At 40.7% G+C, this 20,103-nt stretch overlaps 1 protein-coding gene across 1 annotated transcript; it reads left to right on the top strand.

Annotated features, from left to right (window-relative positions):
* The first annotated feature begins 318 nt into the window (after positions 1-318).
* mfsd2ab (major facilitator superfamily domain containing 2ab) lies at positions 319-19,694 on the top strand. Its single transcript, XM_034125029.1, has 14 exons — positions 319-516; positions 3,399-3,524; positions 5,218-5,342; positions 11,379-11,502; positions 12,240-12,318; positions 12,428-12,603; positions 12,723-12,813; positions 13,310-13,428; positions 14,570-14,653; positions 16,323-16,406; positions 16,591-16,703; positions 16,790-16,933; positions 17,221-17,397; positions 17,814-19,694. The coding sequence occupies exons 1-14, from the start codon at positions 427-429 to the stop codon at positions 17,863-17,865; spliced, it is 1,584 nt and encodes a 527-aa protein (XP_033980920.1). The 5' UTR covers positions 319-426; the 3' UTR covers positions 17,866-19,694.
* Positions 19,695-20,103: the final 409 nt, after the last annotated feature.

Genomic DNA, 20,103 nt, shown 5'->3' with positions numbered 1-20,103 from the left:
ATATATTGTGAGTACTTCTTCCACCTCTGTATATAATGTGAGTACTTCTTCCACCACTGGATATAGTATATAATGTGAGTACTTCTTCCACCACTGTATGATGATGATGATGAAGAAGATGAAGATGATGATGATGATGGTGATGGTGATGGTGATGTATTTAAAGCAGGATCCGTCACACCCGGACACACCGCCTGACTGAGCCCCGCCTCCAGGGGGGCGGGGTTAGATATGGGGTGAAGGGGAGGGGCGGGGCCTCTCTGCTCTAAATGACTACGTCTCCCTTCTGCCTCTCCACTTTCAAACAGAGATTAGACCACGACGATACAACAGGACGCGTTGCCTTATCCTCAAATCTTTTCGGAAGACCTGTTTGATATTTCTTCAATTAATTTTTCCCAATTAAAGAAAAGTGCGTTTACTGCTATGGCAAAAGGAGAAGGGAGTGAACAATACTCAAACGCCAGTTTATTGAATAAACCTGACAACTCGGATGGTATCAAGCTCTCATCAAAGGTGAGTTGTTTTATTCATTCAGAATGATCTTTTTGCCATTTTTCTGGTCTTTAAATCGATAACAGGCAACAGGAGATGATGAGGAAGTGAGGTTTTAGGGGATTGCGTGTTGAAGATTTGAATGAATGGAACGTATCGGTGAAGTGACATTTCAATGAAGAAACGGTAAATAGGCGCGTTTCTCATTGTGATATAATCAACCACACTGCCACTGGAGTTGCACAATATTTCTCATAAATGTGACTCATTTACATAGTTAATTAATATAATCATCGAAACAAATGTGAAACTGAATATTGTTAATGTTCAGTCAATAAATCCACCACAGCTACCAAGCCTCTTCTGAACGTTAAGAGACATTCATCCAATCGTTTAAATTATATAAACCAAAGCTTTGGATGGTTAAGTATAGTACATTTAATTTATTTTAAGACTGTAGAGGGAGGTTTTCGATGGACTCCTTTACCACAGCCACATAGAGCTTAGTTTAAATCCCTAAAATCCTTATCATAACGGTCTCTTTAATGCATTTGAATTAATGTCCGTTGCATTAACATAATGCACTACTGCTGGGAATGTGTCTCTCACATAAAAACCTTGTAGGGTTAGTAAAATATGAGCTATATAGGCTACATGCTGCTTATTCATTTAAATGGCAGTGTTGCGTTCAGGGGCTCCTCTGTAGCCCCTACATCTTTAGAAATAACCACACCTTTATATTATACCAAAACAAGTAAAACAAACATATTTTTCTGTGTAACACAATGGTTTGCATTGTCGTAGAGAAATGCGGAGTAGATCATTTGCATCCCCATGTGTATCTACTGTTTGTAATGGTAATGATGTCAGCGATCTCCTTTTAACGCTGTCTGTAGTTATTTGTATTCACCATAATATTCATTAAAGGTTTCCTAGGTTGCTGAGTGTAGAACATGAGCTAAATAGATTTTGGTGTGCATTTTGGGGCATAACATCGATATATCCAACTGCTTTGAATGCAGAAGGGAGTACAAACACCAAGGCGACGTGTCAGACAGAGAGCAGGCAGAGGAGCATTTCCTAAAATCTCATCCTCACGTTTTTGGCAATTCCGTTATTTCCATTACAATATAATGTGCAATAGTAATCAGAAAATCCCGTCTGTTTAGGATGTGTCTACGTGTCTGCACTGCAGTGATAACATATCATTACTGGTAGCACTGATAACACAAGTAGTAGCCTTTGAGAGAGTAATAGGAGGCATGTGGGGTTTACTGACAACTGTTGAGACCTCACTAGTAGAGACACACTGGTGTTAATATATACAGTCTATGGTGTTAAGCAGACTCTGTTACTGATTTAATTCGGATGTGTAATGCAGAGAGGAGTGTTTTTAAGTGGACTTCTTCAAAGCCATGTGAAGAGAGTCACATTATTGCATGACAAAGTAGGAACACTCACCGCAATGTCATTTTAAATCTAGGAGTGGCATAATTATTATGATATGCACACTGGTAGAACAGGTGTAGGAGCATTATGTATGGAAAAATGAATACGTTTACTCCCACACAGTGACAGTCAAATATGTCCACATTCATCTGCCTTACACTTCACAGGAGGATTGTTTGGTTTCGGGGGAAATTGGCATCATATGGTGGGTAAACCTTGATCCTCAATACCCCACAACTCACCAAAATGAATATATATATATATATATATATATATATATATATATATATATATATATATGGCCTAAATCAACAGGTAGTTACTGTTGTGTTATCAACAAGCCAGCCTTTGTGTGCTGTCGCTAAAGTTTGAATAATTACTTCTATTTGTGATGCTGCCAGAGAGCTGTTTGTCACCTAAACAAAGGTGTATCAACAAGACAGAGGCCGGCTCATTCAGTCACAGGGATGTTTTGTGTTGTGGTCTGATCTTAGATGAGGTCTGGTTCTTTCTCATGCATATCAGTGACATATACTCTATTAACTGGGCCAGCGGTTAAGGTAATTTCCATGCTCTTTTGAAACATGTTTTCTTGGTTTTCAAAGGCTTTATTTCTCCTCTTCCTCACCAGTGATGAAACCACCTGAAAAGAGCAACAACATTTTGATTGGTCAGGGAGGAGGGTGTGTTGTCCTCCCTCTGTGGGCACGAGTGGTCAGACCACTGGTCAAACTGGCAGGCAAGGTTATGCTTGTGCCAAGATGTTATCACCCTGGTTTTCTGAGTGTGACACCATGATGCTGTCATGCCCTGGCACTAATCTGCAGAGATTTGTGTTGCTATTAGATGGGTTGTTAAGAGTCTGTCTGTTGGGTAGATTAGGACATATACAGTGGAGAAAATGGAGAATAATGAGCACTTGTTGTTAGAAAACCATGGGTTACTTGTTTCCCAGTGGCTGTCCCTGACTCCTGCCAAACACGCTACATGGAAGCTGCCAGCTAAACTGCTAATGAGACTATAGAATTGAGAGCCCCAGTCCTTTTATAAAGCATGGACATTTTTTTCCAAGAATTAGGAGACATTGAAGATTGTAGATATTGATAAAGTTCCCTATTTATCAGCCTGTTGGGAGTATATCCATGCGCAGCTGTATTGCCGTCACCCTGTTGAACTGCTGCATGTCGACTCTGCAGAATCACACCCTGCTATAATTACAAGGGCTAGTCCCTGCTTAGCCTGAAAAGGTTCACAGACAGCTGCTAACTCTTAACCTTTACGACACTTTCTCCAAAAGTACATTAATGTTGAATGAGTAATAACCCTAGAGGATGTGGTTTGTTAGGCATTATCTTCTAAGTAGTTGAACGGATGTCTTATTTCTTTGTCTTGATCTGGTTCCACGTTTAGTGTTATTTTCCTTGATTAACAGTTTTTTTCTGTCTTTTTTCCAGAAGGAGAACAGGAACCGATTGTCAGTCTGCAACAAGATCTGCTATGCCGTCGGCGGAGCTCCTTACCAGATCACAGGATGTGCCTTGGGGTTCTTCCTGCAGATCTATCTCCTGGACGTAGCTCAGGTGAGTTGAGATCAAAACCCCATGATAACACCTGTCCAGATATTCAGTGTCACTTTCCTAACACAGACTTAAATATAGCCCCCCGTGTCCTCTAGAAAAACCTCACTGGGAGAGGGTACATACTGTACATGCAATACAGTCCTTCCTATACCCCAGTGGTGACATTTACAGACTTGATGACAAGGAGTTTACATGCTCTTTCCTTTGCCCTCAAATGATCACATGCAGGACATTGTGACTGCCAAAGCTCACCAACAAAGGGAGCGATTGTCCTGAAATGAAGAGGTGGAAAAAGTTTCCATTATTGACTCCATGGTGTGGCTCCACTGTATCAAAGGGGGCTTACGGGGGCTGAAAAAGGTTGAGGCGGGGAACGATGGTAGAGCTTTAATGTGCTCTGACATTAATCTGATGGTTAAGAGTCACATTCTTAAAGAAAATCTATTCAGACAAACTACTTTTCTACTTTCAAGGTTTACTCAAACGGGTATCTATTATTACTTTGGTAAGAGAAAAAAGCAAAAACCAGTTATCAAAAGTGCAGTATTTAGATGAAATAGCTTGAAATTACCAACTGCCTTATTAAGAGTCACAATCTTAAAGAAACTCATCCAGACAAACTACTTCGTTTTCTACTTTTAAGGTTTTGCATACAAAAATGTGTATCTAACAGTACTTTGGTAAGAGAAGAAGGCAAAAGACAGTTGAGATATCAAAGGCGATGAGGAGGGTTCGCTGTAATGGGCTCTGACACTAATCTGATGGTTAAGGCCAGGATAGCGTGTAAGTCGACTGCTTCCCAGGGTTTTGCTTTGTCTCGCTACTGAGATTGTTGATTAAAAGTCTATTGGGTGACACAGCATGGCGCTGATTGTACAGTCAGGAGTCGAGCATTCAAGATGAATGAACAGCAGACGGGCCGAGCTGCCATGTGGCACCTTCACTGATTCTATCCGGCTAAGTGATTACTGACTTATTACTAAACACCACTCACTGTAATGTCATGTTGTCAAGCCTCACTGCTGACTGCTCATCAGAAAGCTTAACGGTTCCCCTAAACAACCACAGAGTGTGTCGGCTGCTCGTGACATTTAGTGTTTCCAGTGTGGATGTCGTACGTGCACAACGCTGGAAGAATATTTGATGGTAGCAATTGATTGAATGTGAACCCAAAGTTCCCTTAATAAAGACATTAGATTTATTTACTTAAAATAACTTGTTGGTTATTTGTTAAAAAGAATCTTAAAATGTTTTTGTTTTTTTGGGTCACATAGTATTTTCTTTTATCATTTTACTCAGTTAACAGTTCAATCTTTTTTTTGGTGACCCAACAATGGTGAAAAAACCAACGCACAATAAATAAGCAAAAAGAAAACATACTTTTGTATAATCCCTGTCTTTTTTCCTTAACATAAAGAACACCCGATATCTCCTGTGTCTTTAAAAAAACAACAATTTAAAGATTTATTTTTTATACTAGCCAGCAAAGACTTGAAGAACAGTTTTATGTTACGATAAAAGTAGGGAAAAAGTATTTCTTTCCGTACGTAACTGAGGTTGTTTTCCTCCTTTCATGTTGGTTTTAGATGTATCTACGAGAAGCATTCAAAACGTTAATGTGTCGGAACCTGTAATTAAAAAAATGACCAACTTTATGACATTTTGCACTAACCCTTTCTTTCTCTCCTTACAGCTCGATCCCTTCCATGCCTCCATTATCTTGTTCGCGGGCCGAGCATGGGATGCAGTCACAGACCCCACGGTGGGCTTCCTGGTCTCCAGAAGCCCATGGACTCGCTTCGGACGCATGCTGCCCTGGTAGGTCTACATTCACATTATACAGCTTTTAAGAACATATAGGTCATTTTCTCTGGGTCATCCTCCTCCCACTGCAACTTTCCATTTTGAGCCAGACTATGTTTCTAACCCTGTTGATAATTTCCCAGTTATGCGTCATTGAGATAACGCAGACATGGCTAATGGGATGCTGGGGGTGAGTCAGAGCAGAGAGTGGAAGTTTTTACACGTGTCAGTGTTTGGGGGCGGGTCTTTTTGAGCAGAGTGTTTTTGAATCATCCGCGTCATTTCCAGGAAGGGTTACTCTGGGTCATGTGGCGGCAATTATTGCTGCTGCTTCCTCATTTCCCATGCCCACACACACATACACACACACACAACTGCTGCTACTCGCATGGCTATACAATAATGCATACACACACAGCTGCTGCCATACAAAAATCTACTGAGCAGTGATTTTAGTTTCACTTTTTATGGCTGGCCACTAAAACCAAGAGCACTGAGGTTATTTTTTTTTTAACCAAGCAAATATAGGGTTCCTGCCAGAGCTAGTCTTGCACATTTCCCACAGTTGGGATTTTGGTATGACATTGACAAATATAACTCCTGCCTGTTACTGGCTCTGCCTCTTACCGCAGGCACACATTCATTTTCTAGAAAGTACTCATTTTCTAGTAATAGTACATTTATATGTTCAAATCGACCATCAGAATCAGAAATCCTTTATTTGTCAGCAGGGAAATTCACATTATTACGACAGCAGAAGTAAAGTGCAGATAACTTCAAGAGAATAGACTTAAACATTAAAAATAACTAAGTATGCACACGTTATTTAATAATAAAAAACACAATACGTCAAAAGACAAATAGCACATAAGGACACCATAGTTAAAAAAGTAGCAGTGTATATATTTTAAAATGACCTTATAATATTTAAAGAGGTAGCTGGTACTGTTTGCCGATTGTAAATAGATTGAGGGGAACAAAATAAAGCATGATTTGCACGAGGGGCCGTTATTTTTTAATTACCCCTTATCTTTTGAGTTTCCCTTCCTTGTGGGAAATCCCCTTGTGACGAGTAAAACTAATGTCAAATGTTGCCTTATGTCTGTGTGGCACGCAGCTGAGCGTGTGGGGGGCTTAGTGGGCTTCAAGCCTTTTTTTACAGAAAGGTTGCCGACCCTTTTCAGCTGCTATATCCCCTCCCCCGCCCCTCAATTCCTGAGCACTCTGGGTTAATCTCATTTAGTTATCGGTCTGTTTCTGGATATCGAACCGTTAGACTGTGATCAGATAAACTGCAGCCCCTTGTGTATAAATGGTTCGATTCACACAGTTATGTAAGAGAAGTATGGTGCCAGGTGTCAGCTGCTGGTTACAGAAACCCTCTGTCAACACGCCAGATAAGTTGGAGCTGCTGTCCCTTTGGATATTTCGGGACATGCAGTACCTCCGGAGTGGGACCGGGGTAAAGGGGACATTTCAACAAGACTCGGTACAAGACAAGCTTTGGCAGCTAACAGCGGTAGAGGAAGTATTCAGATGCTTTACTTAAGTAAAAGTACCAATACATTATTGTCACTTCATGACAAGTAAAAGTCCTGCATTGAAATTCTCACTGAAGTAAAAGTACAAAAGCAAAATGTATTTGAAGTATAAAAAGGAAAAGTAATAAGTGCAGAAAAATTGCCTTTATGTGTGTTTATAATTATATTTGTATATGTGACATTCCTAGATATAATTTGTGAATAGCATTTTACAGACAAACACAGTTCTGATGGATCTTTCTGTAAAATATATAAATAATTTTACTCTTTTGTGACTTAAGAGTTAGTCCACTAGTTGAAGTTTTAGAGATGCATTTGGTTAGAAGTAGCTATAGCTGTTTGATAAATGTAGTTTACATTATTTCCTTTTTTAAATGTAGTTAAGTAGAAATATAAAATGGCATAGAAGAGAAATACTCAAGTAATCAAACTTTTACCTAAGTACAATACTTGAGTAAATGTACTTAGTTACTGCCCATCTCTGGCAGCTATCCCAGCACCACGGGGACATAAGTGTTAGACCAGCATATTTACTCACTGCACTGCTTGATTACAAACATGATCTCCCCAGTTGGTTATAGAGTGTGTGAACGGTGTGTAAGGAGAGCACGATTGGAGATCATTAAAGGTCTCGCGTGGGTTAATGTTCCCTTTGGTGTGCATGCATTGGGAACACCTGCATCATTAATTTTAGAATACAAAGGAATGATCATCCTGTCCAGCTGTTGGTTAGCAGTCTAACTGATGTTTCACAAATATCTCTCCGCGGTCACGAATACAAGAAATGGCACATAGATATGTTAGATTGATCGAAATAGCTTCTTGTTCTGCGAGTTGAGATGGAAGTTTTACAACAAATGGTCAGTGCTCTGAAGACTACAGTGTTGTTAGTGAATTTCATATTATTAAAATCTATTAATGTCCACATAGAAGCTACTGGGATAATTTTATTTATACATGTTGACAGATAAGCAACACATAGATGTACACCTCAAATTACTTTAGCAAAAATAGCAGAGCTTTGGATAGACGTCATAAATACATATCCGTTAATTGAGTATAATTTAATTAATGTGCAGGAGGGGGGGAGATCAGGATATCATTATTTAGATTTCCAGCCAACATCAAAATGCTCATGTCTGAGTCTCAGAAGTGGGTCATGCTGCTTGAGCATCTCATCCATTCGTTGCTAGAGATGGGGCGTGGTTGGGTGGGTTTGTGTGTGTGCGTGTGTGTGTGTGTGGGGGGGGGGGGGGGGGGGGGGGGGGGGGGGGGTGGTATTGTATTGTATGTGCAAGATGAAAGAGCAAAGAGCTGAACGTGATGTGGTTGAACGTGCCCGTCGTAAAGATGTCAGGAGAGGGGTGCGGCGGCTGCGATGAGGGAAGAAGAAGCAGAATTGCAGCTCCATGTGAAAAGCTGCGTGTGTAGGAAGTGGGGGAGGGTGGAGCAGTCAGGCTGGCTCCTCATTGGTCAAACCAAACACACCACATGTGTGAGCCAATGAGGTCTCAACTTTCAGCCTTCAGTGTTCTGGTAGGAATTTTTAAGACTGACTGAGGAATTCAAGAGTTTATTAGAGTTCAAGCTGCAGAGTGTGTCGTGAGGTAGCTACAGAAATACAGACATGTCCCAAATATGCATTTACATTTATTTATTGTTGCATTGGCTGTCATGCATCCAGAGTTTGTATTGCGTAACTTGAAATAATTCATGTCTGTTGATGGTTAGGAAGTGGGTGTTTTAACCTACCTTGATTTAATGATTAGATTGGACATAAGCATGCTTTTTAATGATTTTTTAAGCTATGAGAGCAAGAAAAACATGAAGTCAAGGCTTGAAAAACAGAACATTGCCTTGATTTTCATTTTCTATCACAGCTGTTCAGTCCCCCACCCAGCCTAATGATGGCTGCCAAAAGAAACTATTATTGTCCGTACCATTAAAAGAAGAAAATCACATTAAAGGATGTCCTGACTGTCACCTTCTATATTAACAGAAGAAATCCCCCTCCATAGTCAACACAGCTATTTAAGAGGACATTTAAATATGATTCCAGGAGGGGTGTCAGGACACTTCTTATATGGCGTACTGTGTCACTGCACACTGCAAGACTTGGTTTAACCTTGCATACTGTTTTGAGAACAGCTAACACAAAAAAGGGATACGATTCAGTCTTTTATGTTTTTGATTATAGCTTGTTTGGGAATAAAGCTAAGGAATTCAAGTTGAGGCGTTTCCAAATCAAGCAGCGTGCCCGATTTGGTCTGTGTCGTATTGCACCGAGGATATTAAAATAAAAACAGCATTCCTTAACGCAGTGTCATCTCCTGATAAAAATATATCTGCCATAACTTGCACACCACTCCTGCGCACTCCCACAGTGCCTTCACATGAGTGTACAGTTAATCACATGACATGCTCTGGGGACTCTGCTGTATGCCACTCCTCATGACATTACTCTATTAGGCAATTATCAAAGTTTGGCTTTAATTTGATTAGCAGTGACTTTAAATGCTGCTCTGTTGCAGAGAATTTCGATCGGAAATCAGAATTTAGTTTATTAGTCCAACAGAGGAGGGAGTTAACATTCTTACAGCAAAAGAAAATTGGCAAAATATAAAGTAATAAGCTTGCATACAAAAGATAAAAATTACACAATTTACAATTGACAAATGTACTCATCTAGGTCGACAACAATAAGTAACAGTATTTAAAAATTAAATATGTAGAAGATTGTGTAACAGTAATTGAATTGTCTACTAGCAGCCAATACAAATTAACTATAAAGCGGTATGAATAAGTATAAGACGTGTCGAGAATTTACGTCGTTTGTACAAGTACTGCAGGCTATTTCCTTTGTTCCATTCACTTGTGACTTCCTGCGAAGGGTACATCACCTGAGGTTAAAGTGATTTCCCATTGAGAAAAGACGTCAAGCAGGATGCCCGTGTTGCTTCCTTTTCCACAGACTCCAATCCAGTCTCTCATTTCCCATCAGAGGTGTGGCTGACCTCACTGTATCACTTCTGATTGGAGAGTCTCCATCTGACCATAGGAAGTTGTAAACAGAGGCGAGGAAGTGACTGAATGGAATTCCATCCGAGCTTTTTTCCAGATAAAATGACTTCATTCACAGGATATCAAGGCCAGGGGAGGGGGAGTAAAGGATGGCAAGGATGTGTTTACAAACTAAAATGACTTGAACTTATTCGTACATATTCCACATACATAGACTTTGCTTCATTGCACTGCATTGCGTAACCAAAGATGATCAGTTATTTGAATATCAAGAGACATAAGTATGTTTGGGTTTTGATGAGCTGCATTCTCTACATCAGGGATGGGCAACTTGGATGGTGGTGGGGGCCACATAATTGATTTACTGGCCACCAGGGGGCCGCAGATTCACTTGGAACACACACACACACACACACAAATTCCATGTGTTGTATGTAATTATTAACAAATATACTAAGTCTGACATCTTCATTGACATTTTACAATCTTTCAGGGAACATCCTCTAACAAGCTCACTAAACAAATATCAGTTCACAGAAATGTTATTTAATTTTTACAAGTGGCATGTTTGTATTGAACAGGTTATTTAACAGTGGAATACAACTATTGGAAAGTACGGAAAATGTGTGTGCATTGAGATTAACCATTAAGATGACATAAACATGAAGTCATGAACACTAACCCAGACATTAGTTGTCTAACTTGAACCTAAGACACTTGTAGCCTGTCTCTGCTGACGCACAATAAGGGGAGTGTCAACACAGACACCTGTCAACCCGCACTCTGCTGTTCCTCAGCGCCGCTCCCCCTCCCTCCCGCTGAAATTATGAATGAAAAGCGTATAGTAATCATAGATAACACGGCAGGGTCCGTGACAGTTTGTTTTCATCTGATTTCAAATAAACAAAGTCTTGGTTTTCAGAATATTAAACTTGTTTCGCCAAATTCATATGATAAATACAACTTTGAAGCTTGTAAAGGCATAATTACAAGCGGTAACTTAATTTCACAGCAGGCATAACACCGGCTGTTGTTAAGAAACACAATACACACAAAGCGTCACAGATTATTTCGTGGTATTTGGCTGCCGAACAAAATCATGTACGCAGCTCGCGACGTAACTAGGAGTCTAGTGGACGGTATCAGTACTACAAGGCACCCGGGCCGCCATTCGCCCATCCCTGCCCTACATGATCCCACAAGCTCAACCTGTTCCACAGACGTCACTACGAATAAACACTGTCTCTATTAGTGATAATCACCGTGAAACACCCAGCAGTGCTACGTGAGGGAAGATTTGGCACCGATTGAAAGCCAGGGGTAACTGAATGACCAGTTTGTTACGTAACGACGGTCCCCTCTTTTCATAAAAGCTGGTAATTGTTTACAGAGGGAGAGAGTTTCACGCTCGAGTAGAATCACGATCACCACTGATGTTTTTGTTTTTGTCTCGTCCCTCTCCCCTACCCTCCTCTCTCTCCACATGAAGGATCCTGTTCTCGACCCCTCTGGCTGTGGTTTCCTATTTCCTCATTTGGTATGTTCCTCCCTTTGAGAATGGAAAAGTCATCTGGTACCTTGTGTTCTACTGCATCTTCCAGTCCCTTCAAACTGTGAGTACCAAAACGCAGACACTCCCAGTGACTAATACTTTGTCTATAACGTATTATGATCCCAAGATAGTGTAATATCCACACTTTTACAGTTAACACTATACTCCTACTATGAAATTCATTGCAAAGTGTAGCAATGTTTCCTGAAGATATAAATGTCCATACATTTCGTTAGCATATCCTAAGGTTGTACTCAGAATCAGAAACAGGTTTATTGCCAGGTAGGTTCACACATACGAGGAATTTGACTTGATGTCATGGTACATACATACAATATAAAACAAAAAATCTTGATGTAAACACTGAATTAACGCACAAAACAAGACAAAACCGAGCGCACCAAAACATCGAAGCAGCCATCTGCGGCGCCATCTTAGCTATATATGTGTTTAAATGATCAATTACTGTGCTGATTGTTTTCTCTATTTAATGTATGATATAAAACATAGAAAAACTTGCAATTGCCATTATTTAAGTGGCTAAAACCACATTGTATGTAATTTCTGCATGAAAAGTTACTTGAAGGATTTACCGAATATCAAAATAGTTAGAAAATGGTGCCGACCCACTTCTGAGTTTTGTATCAATCTTCTCATCTGGCTTTTTATAAGAATGCAATTAAACACATTTTCCAAAAACATGAACACTTACTCCCCTCATCTTCACTAAAATGCATGACCAAAAATGAAAGCTACATTTCTTTTTCTCACCTTGTTTCTCTTTTCTTTCCTAACCAGTGCTTCCATGTGCCGTACTCTGCCCTCACCATGTTCATCAGCTCAGAGCAGAAAGAAAGAGACTCAGCCACCGCATACAGTGAGTTTCAGAGTCACAATAAAATGTATTTGAAAAAAAAACGGTTATTCTCCTAGTCCTCACTCGCCTCCTCAAAGACTAAACATCCCGCATGTTTTCCTCCAATCAGGGATGACGGTGGAGGTCCTGGGCACTGTGGTGGGCACAGCCATCCAGGGGCAGATCGTGGGCATGGCCAACGCCCCCTGCCTCCCGGGCCCCGGGGACATCCTGGCTAATCTGAGCAACTACTCTCTGCTAGCCGGACACAATAGCTCCGAGCCTGTCATTTCCCTGGATCACACGGTAAACAAACTTAAAAATGCTTGACAGTGAGGGGTAATGATAGCCTTTTCGACAAGAAATACTCAAGTCAAATTTGGGACACGAATGCTAAGTTTTCTTCTCTTGTTCTGTCCTCACAGAAAACGGCCTATATGATTTCTTCCGGTATCATCAGCATCATCTACGTCCTCTGCGCTATCGTCCTTTTCTTCGGTGTAAAAGAACAAAAAGGTGAGGCGTTAATCCCTTAAATCTCATCCTTTGATTTGGATGCCATTGGTGTTTAATAGCCTTATTTTGACTTGCATTGAAAGCCAAATGAGGAAAAACTAAACAATTAGAGCAGACCAATCAAATATGTGGTTTGAATTTGTAACTGTTAATTCTTGTGTAACAAAGCGAGACTGAGTTTATGGTTGTCTGATCCTCGGATTAGGTTCAACCTCCAGATAAAATGCCCAAAAGTTGTGTCTTTAAAGTTGCTTAGCTGTTTTCACTCTAGTCCAATAGGGAAGCACAGTTTAGCTTGTGTTGTGGTACCACTATGGCTTTCTAATTGGTACCCTCCTGACCAGCGATGTGGCAAATAGGAATCTAGTAGAGCAAGGAAAGGTCGCTCCTCATGTTAAGTGAACTGAAAAACCATGGTAGAAGAAATACAAGATTGTATTCATGTGGATGTCATTTTGCTTCTTTGCTCACTCTTTCCTGTTTCTCCTCTCTCCAGATTCTTCTCGTCCCCGGTCGGAGCCCATGGGTTTCTTCCAGGGGATCAGGCTGGTGATGGGACACGGACCCTACGTCAAACTGATCATGGTCTTCCTCTTTACCTCTCTCGCTTTCATGGTGCGTATATAAACACACAAATACAATTTAACTCTGAGATTTAAGTGCTATTATTTTGACTGATATTGCAATTGCTAAATGATTCACGATATTTGCTGGAAAGGTCATTTTTGCATTATTAGTCTCATAGAGTGCCACAGTCCGAAAACCCGGAAGTAAGTTAGCATTTTACCACTTCCGGTTCCTTTGCAAAAAAGCAATGCAATTTCTCCATATATAAGGTCTGTGGTTGACACAAATTGAAGAGACTGATCACGTTTTGTTCTACGACATTAAATGCATCAGCAGTGACCCCACTGGTGATTTTTGAAGAGTTACGTGTCTGAAAAACGATGGTGTTAACAAGTGGCTGAATAGGACTACAGAAGTTGTTGAGGCCGCTGTACGTCATTACACCCGAACACGTAAATACTCCCGCTAAGTTTGTTTTTCCCCGTGTTCTGCTTGAAAGCAAGTACCTGCCTCCTGCAAACTGTTCAAACAAACGCAGCGACCCTGCTGTAGTTCGTTTATAGCATAACGTTAGCATTTTGCTTCTGGCGATTAGATTTATGATTCGAAATGATAAAAGTAGGGAAGACATGTGGATATTATCCGGCTGAACAAAACGTGATCCGTCTCTTAAATGTGTGTCAACCACAGACCTTATTTCGAGCTATTTTCCAAAATCCTATGGAGAAATTGCATTGCTTTTTGGCGAAGGAACCGGAAGTGGTAAAATGCTAGCTTACTTCCGGGTTTTAGGACGCGTCACTGTGGCACTCTATTATCATTGAAAGATATGTTTAAAATGATCATGGTGTGATTTTTATGAAGTCCTAAGAATACGGGACATCTATGCTGCAGCACAATCCTTTATTTAGAATGAAATGTCCATATATTTTGCATGAAACAAATACTGCGCCTCTTGTGATTTGAATACTGCACTAGCCACCATTTTGTAATTTCACCCATAATATATACAGTATGGTAATTTTAGTTTTGTTGGTCCGACTGGCTCTTCTTATGTTAAATGTCAGCAGTCTTAAGCTGTATTTTGCTCCCAGTCAGAGTTTATGTGGCGCCTGGTGGCCGTGGTGTGTGTTTGTGTGTGTGTGTGTTTAGACAATTTGTCTGAGTGTGTGTGCTCTTCGTCCCACAGCTCCTGGAGGGAAACTTCGCCCTGTTCTGCAGCTCCACACTGGGCTTCAGAAACGACTTCCAGAATATACTGCTGGTCATCATGGTGAGTTCACAAACACACACATTTTCAGACCTTCAGACAGATGGGTGCACTGTTCCCATGGCAATGACCGCATTTACCTCGGCACATGAAACCTGTAGCAGCCCCATTTGTGTGGAATAAGTTAAGCCATTAGCTTCAGAGTGAACACAAAAGCTTTCCTCCCCGGGGCAAACACATAAACTGTCTTCAATTACAAGGCAGTTCTAGAAAGCAGTGTCTCCTGACCGCTCGTTTCCAAGATAAGTGTCCACTCTCAGCGCTCAGCCTGAATGCCATCCCCTTCCCACCGACAGTCAGGGAGCCACATCACTTCTCCTCTCTTTTATGTCTCTTGACCTCTCTGGAAGAAAGGTCTCTCGCATCAAAGAATCACCCCAGATCCTGACAGGTATTAAAGCCAATTAATCCATAGATGTGCCTCCTGTAGCAGAACTCTACTGAGGATTACATTCTTGATCCTTTGCTTTATGGAAAGGATTATTCAAGGCACTGATCTTTTTTTAAGACATTTATAAAGTGAAATGACTTTTTTAGACGGTGAGCTTTGACAGGAACAGCTCCATAAACGGCTAAAATGATCTTAATCATCACCTTCAGTGATTTACTCCGATCCTATTATATAAGTGCTTGTAACTCGAACTGGTTGTCCGTTGATGGGCTTACACAGTAAAGGTTAAACGTAATGAGACTTTGTATGAGAGCAAGGGGGAGTTCAATCATTTGGACAACAAACAGAGCCTTGTGTCTACTTTTTTAGTTGCTACTGTGAGGCACGTTGCAGAAAGCATGCTGTATGGGACATTGTTTTCATGTAGAAATTCACACATTTTCAATAGCTGTGTGGTGCTACTCACTTTCATTTGGCAGGAATTGACGGACATGCTTTATGAAGTCTGTGTTAGAAGATATTAAGCAATATATAGCCATAATTAAATTATAATTATCTTCTATTCATGAGGAAAAGGCTGATGAGGCTCATAGGGTTGAGATTGATGTTTTTGCAATAAAGTGCGAGTGGTGTCTTTAAAGAGGAAACACTGTGACTGTGTTTATGAACACATTCTGCTGATGTGACAAAATATTTGCAAAAGGGAAGGAAATGGTACACAAAAGTTTACTGTTATTGTCAAAATGAAAACCACAGAACAGAAATATGCAATCACATGACTGTTTGTGTGGTCTATCTATCGGTTCAACCTTAAAAAAAAAAAGTGGGGAAAAATACTGTTGCACCACCGTCGTTCTCTTAACCTTAGTCAAACACGGAGGGGTCAGAGGCCAAACTGATCCAAGCGAGCCCACCTGTAGAGTCAGAGGATGACCCCTGTGGTGGTTTGCATCACATTTGAGCTCAAATGTGTTTTGGGAAGAGCCGTAGAAAGCATATTGTCTTCCACCTTCACTGTTGTGTTTGGCAGGTAGGAGACGTCCAATGTGCTTCTGCTTCACCGCGCTCATGTCATGTCGAAACGAAAACGGAAGCAAAAGCATTCTAAAAATTCAGCTAATGTTTTTACTATTGCTTTTTGTGGCTCGGAGGGGCTTCCCTTATTTTTTCTACAGAAATCATTTTAGTAACCTGTCAGGCTTTCTGTGGAATTTACTAGAGTGTGTGTCAGAGCAAAAACATCTGGTTAACCTGGCTTTGAATGTTTTTTTCTCCCCTCAGCTTTCCGCTACTCTGGCCATCCCATTCTGGCAGTGGTTCCTGACCCGCTTTGGGAAAAAGACGGCGGTTTACGTTGGCACCTTGGTAAGTCCCACAACCGCGTCCAAACATCACTACTAAGTCGTTTGAAGCCTGTGAGATTGACAGGAGTTTGCTCATATTATAGCAATTGCAGTGAAAACAGCTCTGGTTTCATTATGAGACCTGTTGAGGAAGTACATCTCAGCAGATCTGTGTGCTTTAGTTAATGTGTTCCTGTGTTTTCCAGGCTGTGGTCCCCTTCATGATCCTGGTGGTGTGTGTTAAGAGTAACCTGATCGTCACGTACATCGTCTCCTTTGCTGCCGGGGTGGGAGTGGCTGCAGCCTTCCTGCTGCCCTGGTAAGACCCTTTTTGAGTCCTTTCTCAGGCACTTTTTTAATGTTTTCTTGTCTATAACTGTGACACTAATTTTGTATATCTTTCAGGTCTATGCTGCCCGATGTTGTAGACGATTTCCAAGTGCAGAACCCCGACTCCGCCGGCCACGAAGCTCTCTTCTACTCCTTCTACGTCTTCTTCACCAAGTTCGCATCTGGAGTCTCCCTCGGTGTCTCCACACTCAGTTTAGAGTAAGTGTTTCGACACACATAGCTCTATTGTCTATAAGTTATTCAATTCTTGTAGGCGTTTCAATCTTTCTCAGGCTTAGCCAAAAGTCACCCTTTATCCCACATCAAAGCAAGTCATTCCTTCTGCTTTCATTTGATTAAGTACAGTAAGTCTGTCGTGCATGCACCTCATGACTGACTTTGATCAGACATTTGATGGGAATCTTTCCCTCACACTACCATACTACTGCATTGCATAACATGGAGAGTTTCTCTGTTTTAATTGAATAATGTTTTTTCTGTTTTAGTTTCGCGGGCTACATCAGTCGAGGCTGCACTCAACCAGAGGCAGTGCATGTAACGTTGAAAGTGCTGGTCTCAGCCGCCCCCATAGTTCTCATCCTAATCGGCCTGACGATATTATACTTTTATCCCATCACCGAGGAGAGGAGGCAGGGCAACCGCAAACTGCTGCAAGAACTGAGGTAAGGCTGTGAACTGGTGTGTGTGTGTGTGTGTGTGTGTGTGTGTGGTGTGTGTGTGTGTGTGTGTGTGTGTGTGTGGTGTGGGTGTGTGTGTGTGTGTGTTTGTGTGTGTGTGTGTGTGTGTGTGTGTGATGTGTGTGTGTGTGTGTGTGTGTGTGTGTGTGTGTGTGTGTGTGTGTGTGTGTGTGTGTGGTGTGTGTGTGTGTGTGTAGTGTCGTGTGGTGGTGTGTTGTGGTGGTGTGATGGTGGGTGTGTGTGTGGTGTGTCGTGGTGTGTGTGTGTGGGTGTGTGTGTTGATGTGTGTGTGTGTGTGGTGTGTGTGTGTGCGTGTGGTGTGTGTGTGTGCTGTGTGTGGGTGTGTGTGTGTGTGGTGTGTGTGTGAGCCACTGCACGTCACGCCTTTTATTCTCTTGCAGGGACCCAACGAAGCAGATTCAGAAACAGAATCGACAGAGCTGGCCAACATGATCTAGAACATTTAAGAGACCAATCGGGTGATCGACTGGCATTTTGCACTGGGTGGAACCAACTGCCATGGACCTGCCAGATCATACAGACACTGCCTTGTCCAATCACACTGCTGCTGTTCCAAGTCTGAAGAAATGTTATTGACTCAGAAAGTGTCATAGCTTCAGGAGCGCTGAAGCCTAAAACAAACATCCTACCCATTTGTGACTTTTCCGCTGCTTGAGATTCTCTCTACTATCTTCTTTTGTTCAGTCAAACCTCAAAAGCCTTACTTTTTGTATAACTACTTTTGAGTACTGTGGAAAATCCCTTTTTTCTTTTTAAAGGTTGGCCTTGTTCTCAGTTGAAATTGCACAAAAGCATGAAATGTGATGGAAGACGTTATGTAACCCTTTTTATACCGGTGCTACTCGCTGCAGATGAACAGTTTCCATCCTTGTGCTTAAAACACATTGAGCATTAAAGACCTTGAGCACTGCGGGACAGAAAACCTGAGATGTGAACATCGTGAGAAACTTGAACAAACAGTGATTACGCCTTAATACCAACCTTGTTTTGGGGTTAAAATGCAAAACTGTCGCTCAGCCACTTGCTCTTGTGCCATTGATTTGGTGTTTTGGATGTCTTTTTAAGTGTGTAATTTCATAACTAATCCTCAGTGTTTACTGTAAGCAGTCCAACCATTTTTCCATCTCATTCCCATCCAACTTGCTTTTTTTTTAAAGAAGCCATTATAATGTGATATTAGTGGTGGGACAGTAACAGCTTTGAAATTTGTTTAGTTCCCCACCAAATGAAACCACTACAAAAGTAAAATAGTTTAGTTTGCAACTACATTACTGACATATCTTATTTATATAATACTGAAGACAGGAAAAGCCTTTTCTTCTCCTAACGCTTTAATTTCCTTAATGAGCGGCACGGCGACTAGAGCCGGTACTGACATAGTTATATCTTTATTTAAATATTTATATTAGCTTTGATTTTAATGTTTTTGAATTCATGTTAGCTGGAAAGTCATGCTTCTTGCAGTATTAAAATATATTTAAGGCTTCTGAGGTTCCACCTGCATTTGAAGTTTCAAAATGTGGAAAATGGGGTGGAAGCAACATTTTAAAACATTAACACGCCTTTTAATGCATGTTGACGTCACTACCAACTTTGCTCCAAATGCATTCAAAAAGGGAAGCACATAGTTATGAAAAATGGAAGATGGGGCAGTAAAGTTGTTTGTGCATTTTTCTGTATATGTGTGTGTTTATTGAACAACCTTAGTGATCATCTCAATCCCAGTGAGAGTGTGGATTGACATATTTCATATCCGTTGATATGGAAAATGTGTACATAAAGTGTCATATGTTATACATACTGTTACATCATTGACATGTTGTTTCTGACAACTGGGATGCCGATGTGAAAATGTTCATATTTCATTCACTTGTTATTTGTGAGTGTTTGTTTTTCTTTGAGGTTTCTTCTAACTCTAGAGGATACTGTACATGCCAACACACAGTGCCATTTTCACCCACTAACTCTGTGATAATTGTACATTGTGTAAACTGTTTTATTTTGTCAGTGTTTTCTTTCGGTGGACGCCCCTCATGACTCTTGAGGCTGTAGCCAAATGTGTGAGCTTTAACCTTCCAGGGACACACTAAAGCCTTGTGAACATGTCTCCTGTGCATATGTATATATTGTATGTAAACCTGTAAATATCTTTGATAATTGTGGCTGTGAAATGAAATCTGTACACTTTAATGTAGTTATTTAAGAAAAAGATGTTGAGATTTAAAAAAGTAATAAATACTAATTGATAAGTGTACTGTGAACGAGTTTACATTTCTTTACTTGAAGCAACTATAACAGCCAATTAAAGAAAACGGACATAATCGTAATACCTGTTTTCCTATATCACACACACATCATGTGGATGATTGGCAATTACCCAATGCCTACTGATGAGATAATGGTATCATTCTTAGATGATTTATTATTTAGCAGCTTCTTATACACGCTATCAAAAAAACATCAGAAACCGTTCTTGGAGCAGTTATATAACATAAATAATGATCAAAAACAACATGGAAAACAACAAATACATACCAATGAACCTAACTGCTTTGATATGCAACTATATCAATCAAACCAGGCATTATGTGGAGATATTATCAGCAAAATGTTTGGATAATTACACAGGCTAAATCCCCTTCAGTTGCACTTTTACATACAGCAGCTCCA

The sequence above is a fragment of the Trematomus bernacchii genome, unplaced genomic scaffold (assembly GCF_902827165.1).
Source record: "Trematomus bernacchii unplaced genomic scaffold, fTreBer1.1, whole genome shotgun sequence".
NCBI classification, from domain to species: Eukaryota; Metazoa; Chordata; class Actinopteri; order Perciformes; family Nototheniidae; genus Trematomus; species Trematomus bernacchii.
Note: the sequence above shows the minus strand (reverse complement) of the source record. Positions and strands in the feature narration are given on the sequence as shown.

Coding starts and splice junctions, on each gene's coding strand:
- mfsd2ab (XM_034125029.1), top strand. CDS start 427: ATGGCAAAAGGAGAAGGGAGTGAACAATACTCAAACGCCAGTTTATTG. Junction 11,503..12,239: donor TCTTCCAGTCCCTTCAAACT/GTGAGTACCAAA, acceptor TTTCCTAACCAG/TGCTTCCATGTGCCGTACTC. Junction 16,934..17,220: donor GTCTCCACACTCAGTTTAGA/GTAAGTGTTTCG, acceptor TTTCTGTTTTAG/TTTCGCGGGCTACATCAGTC.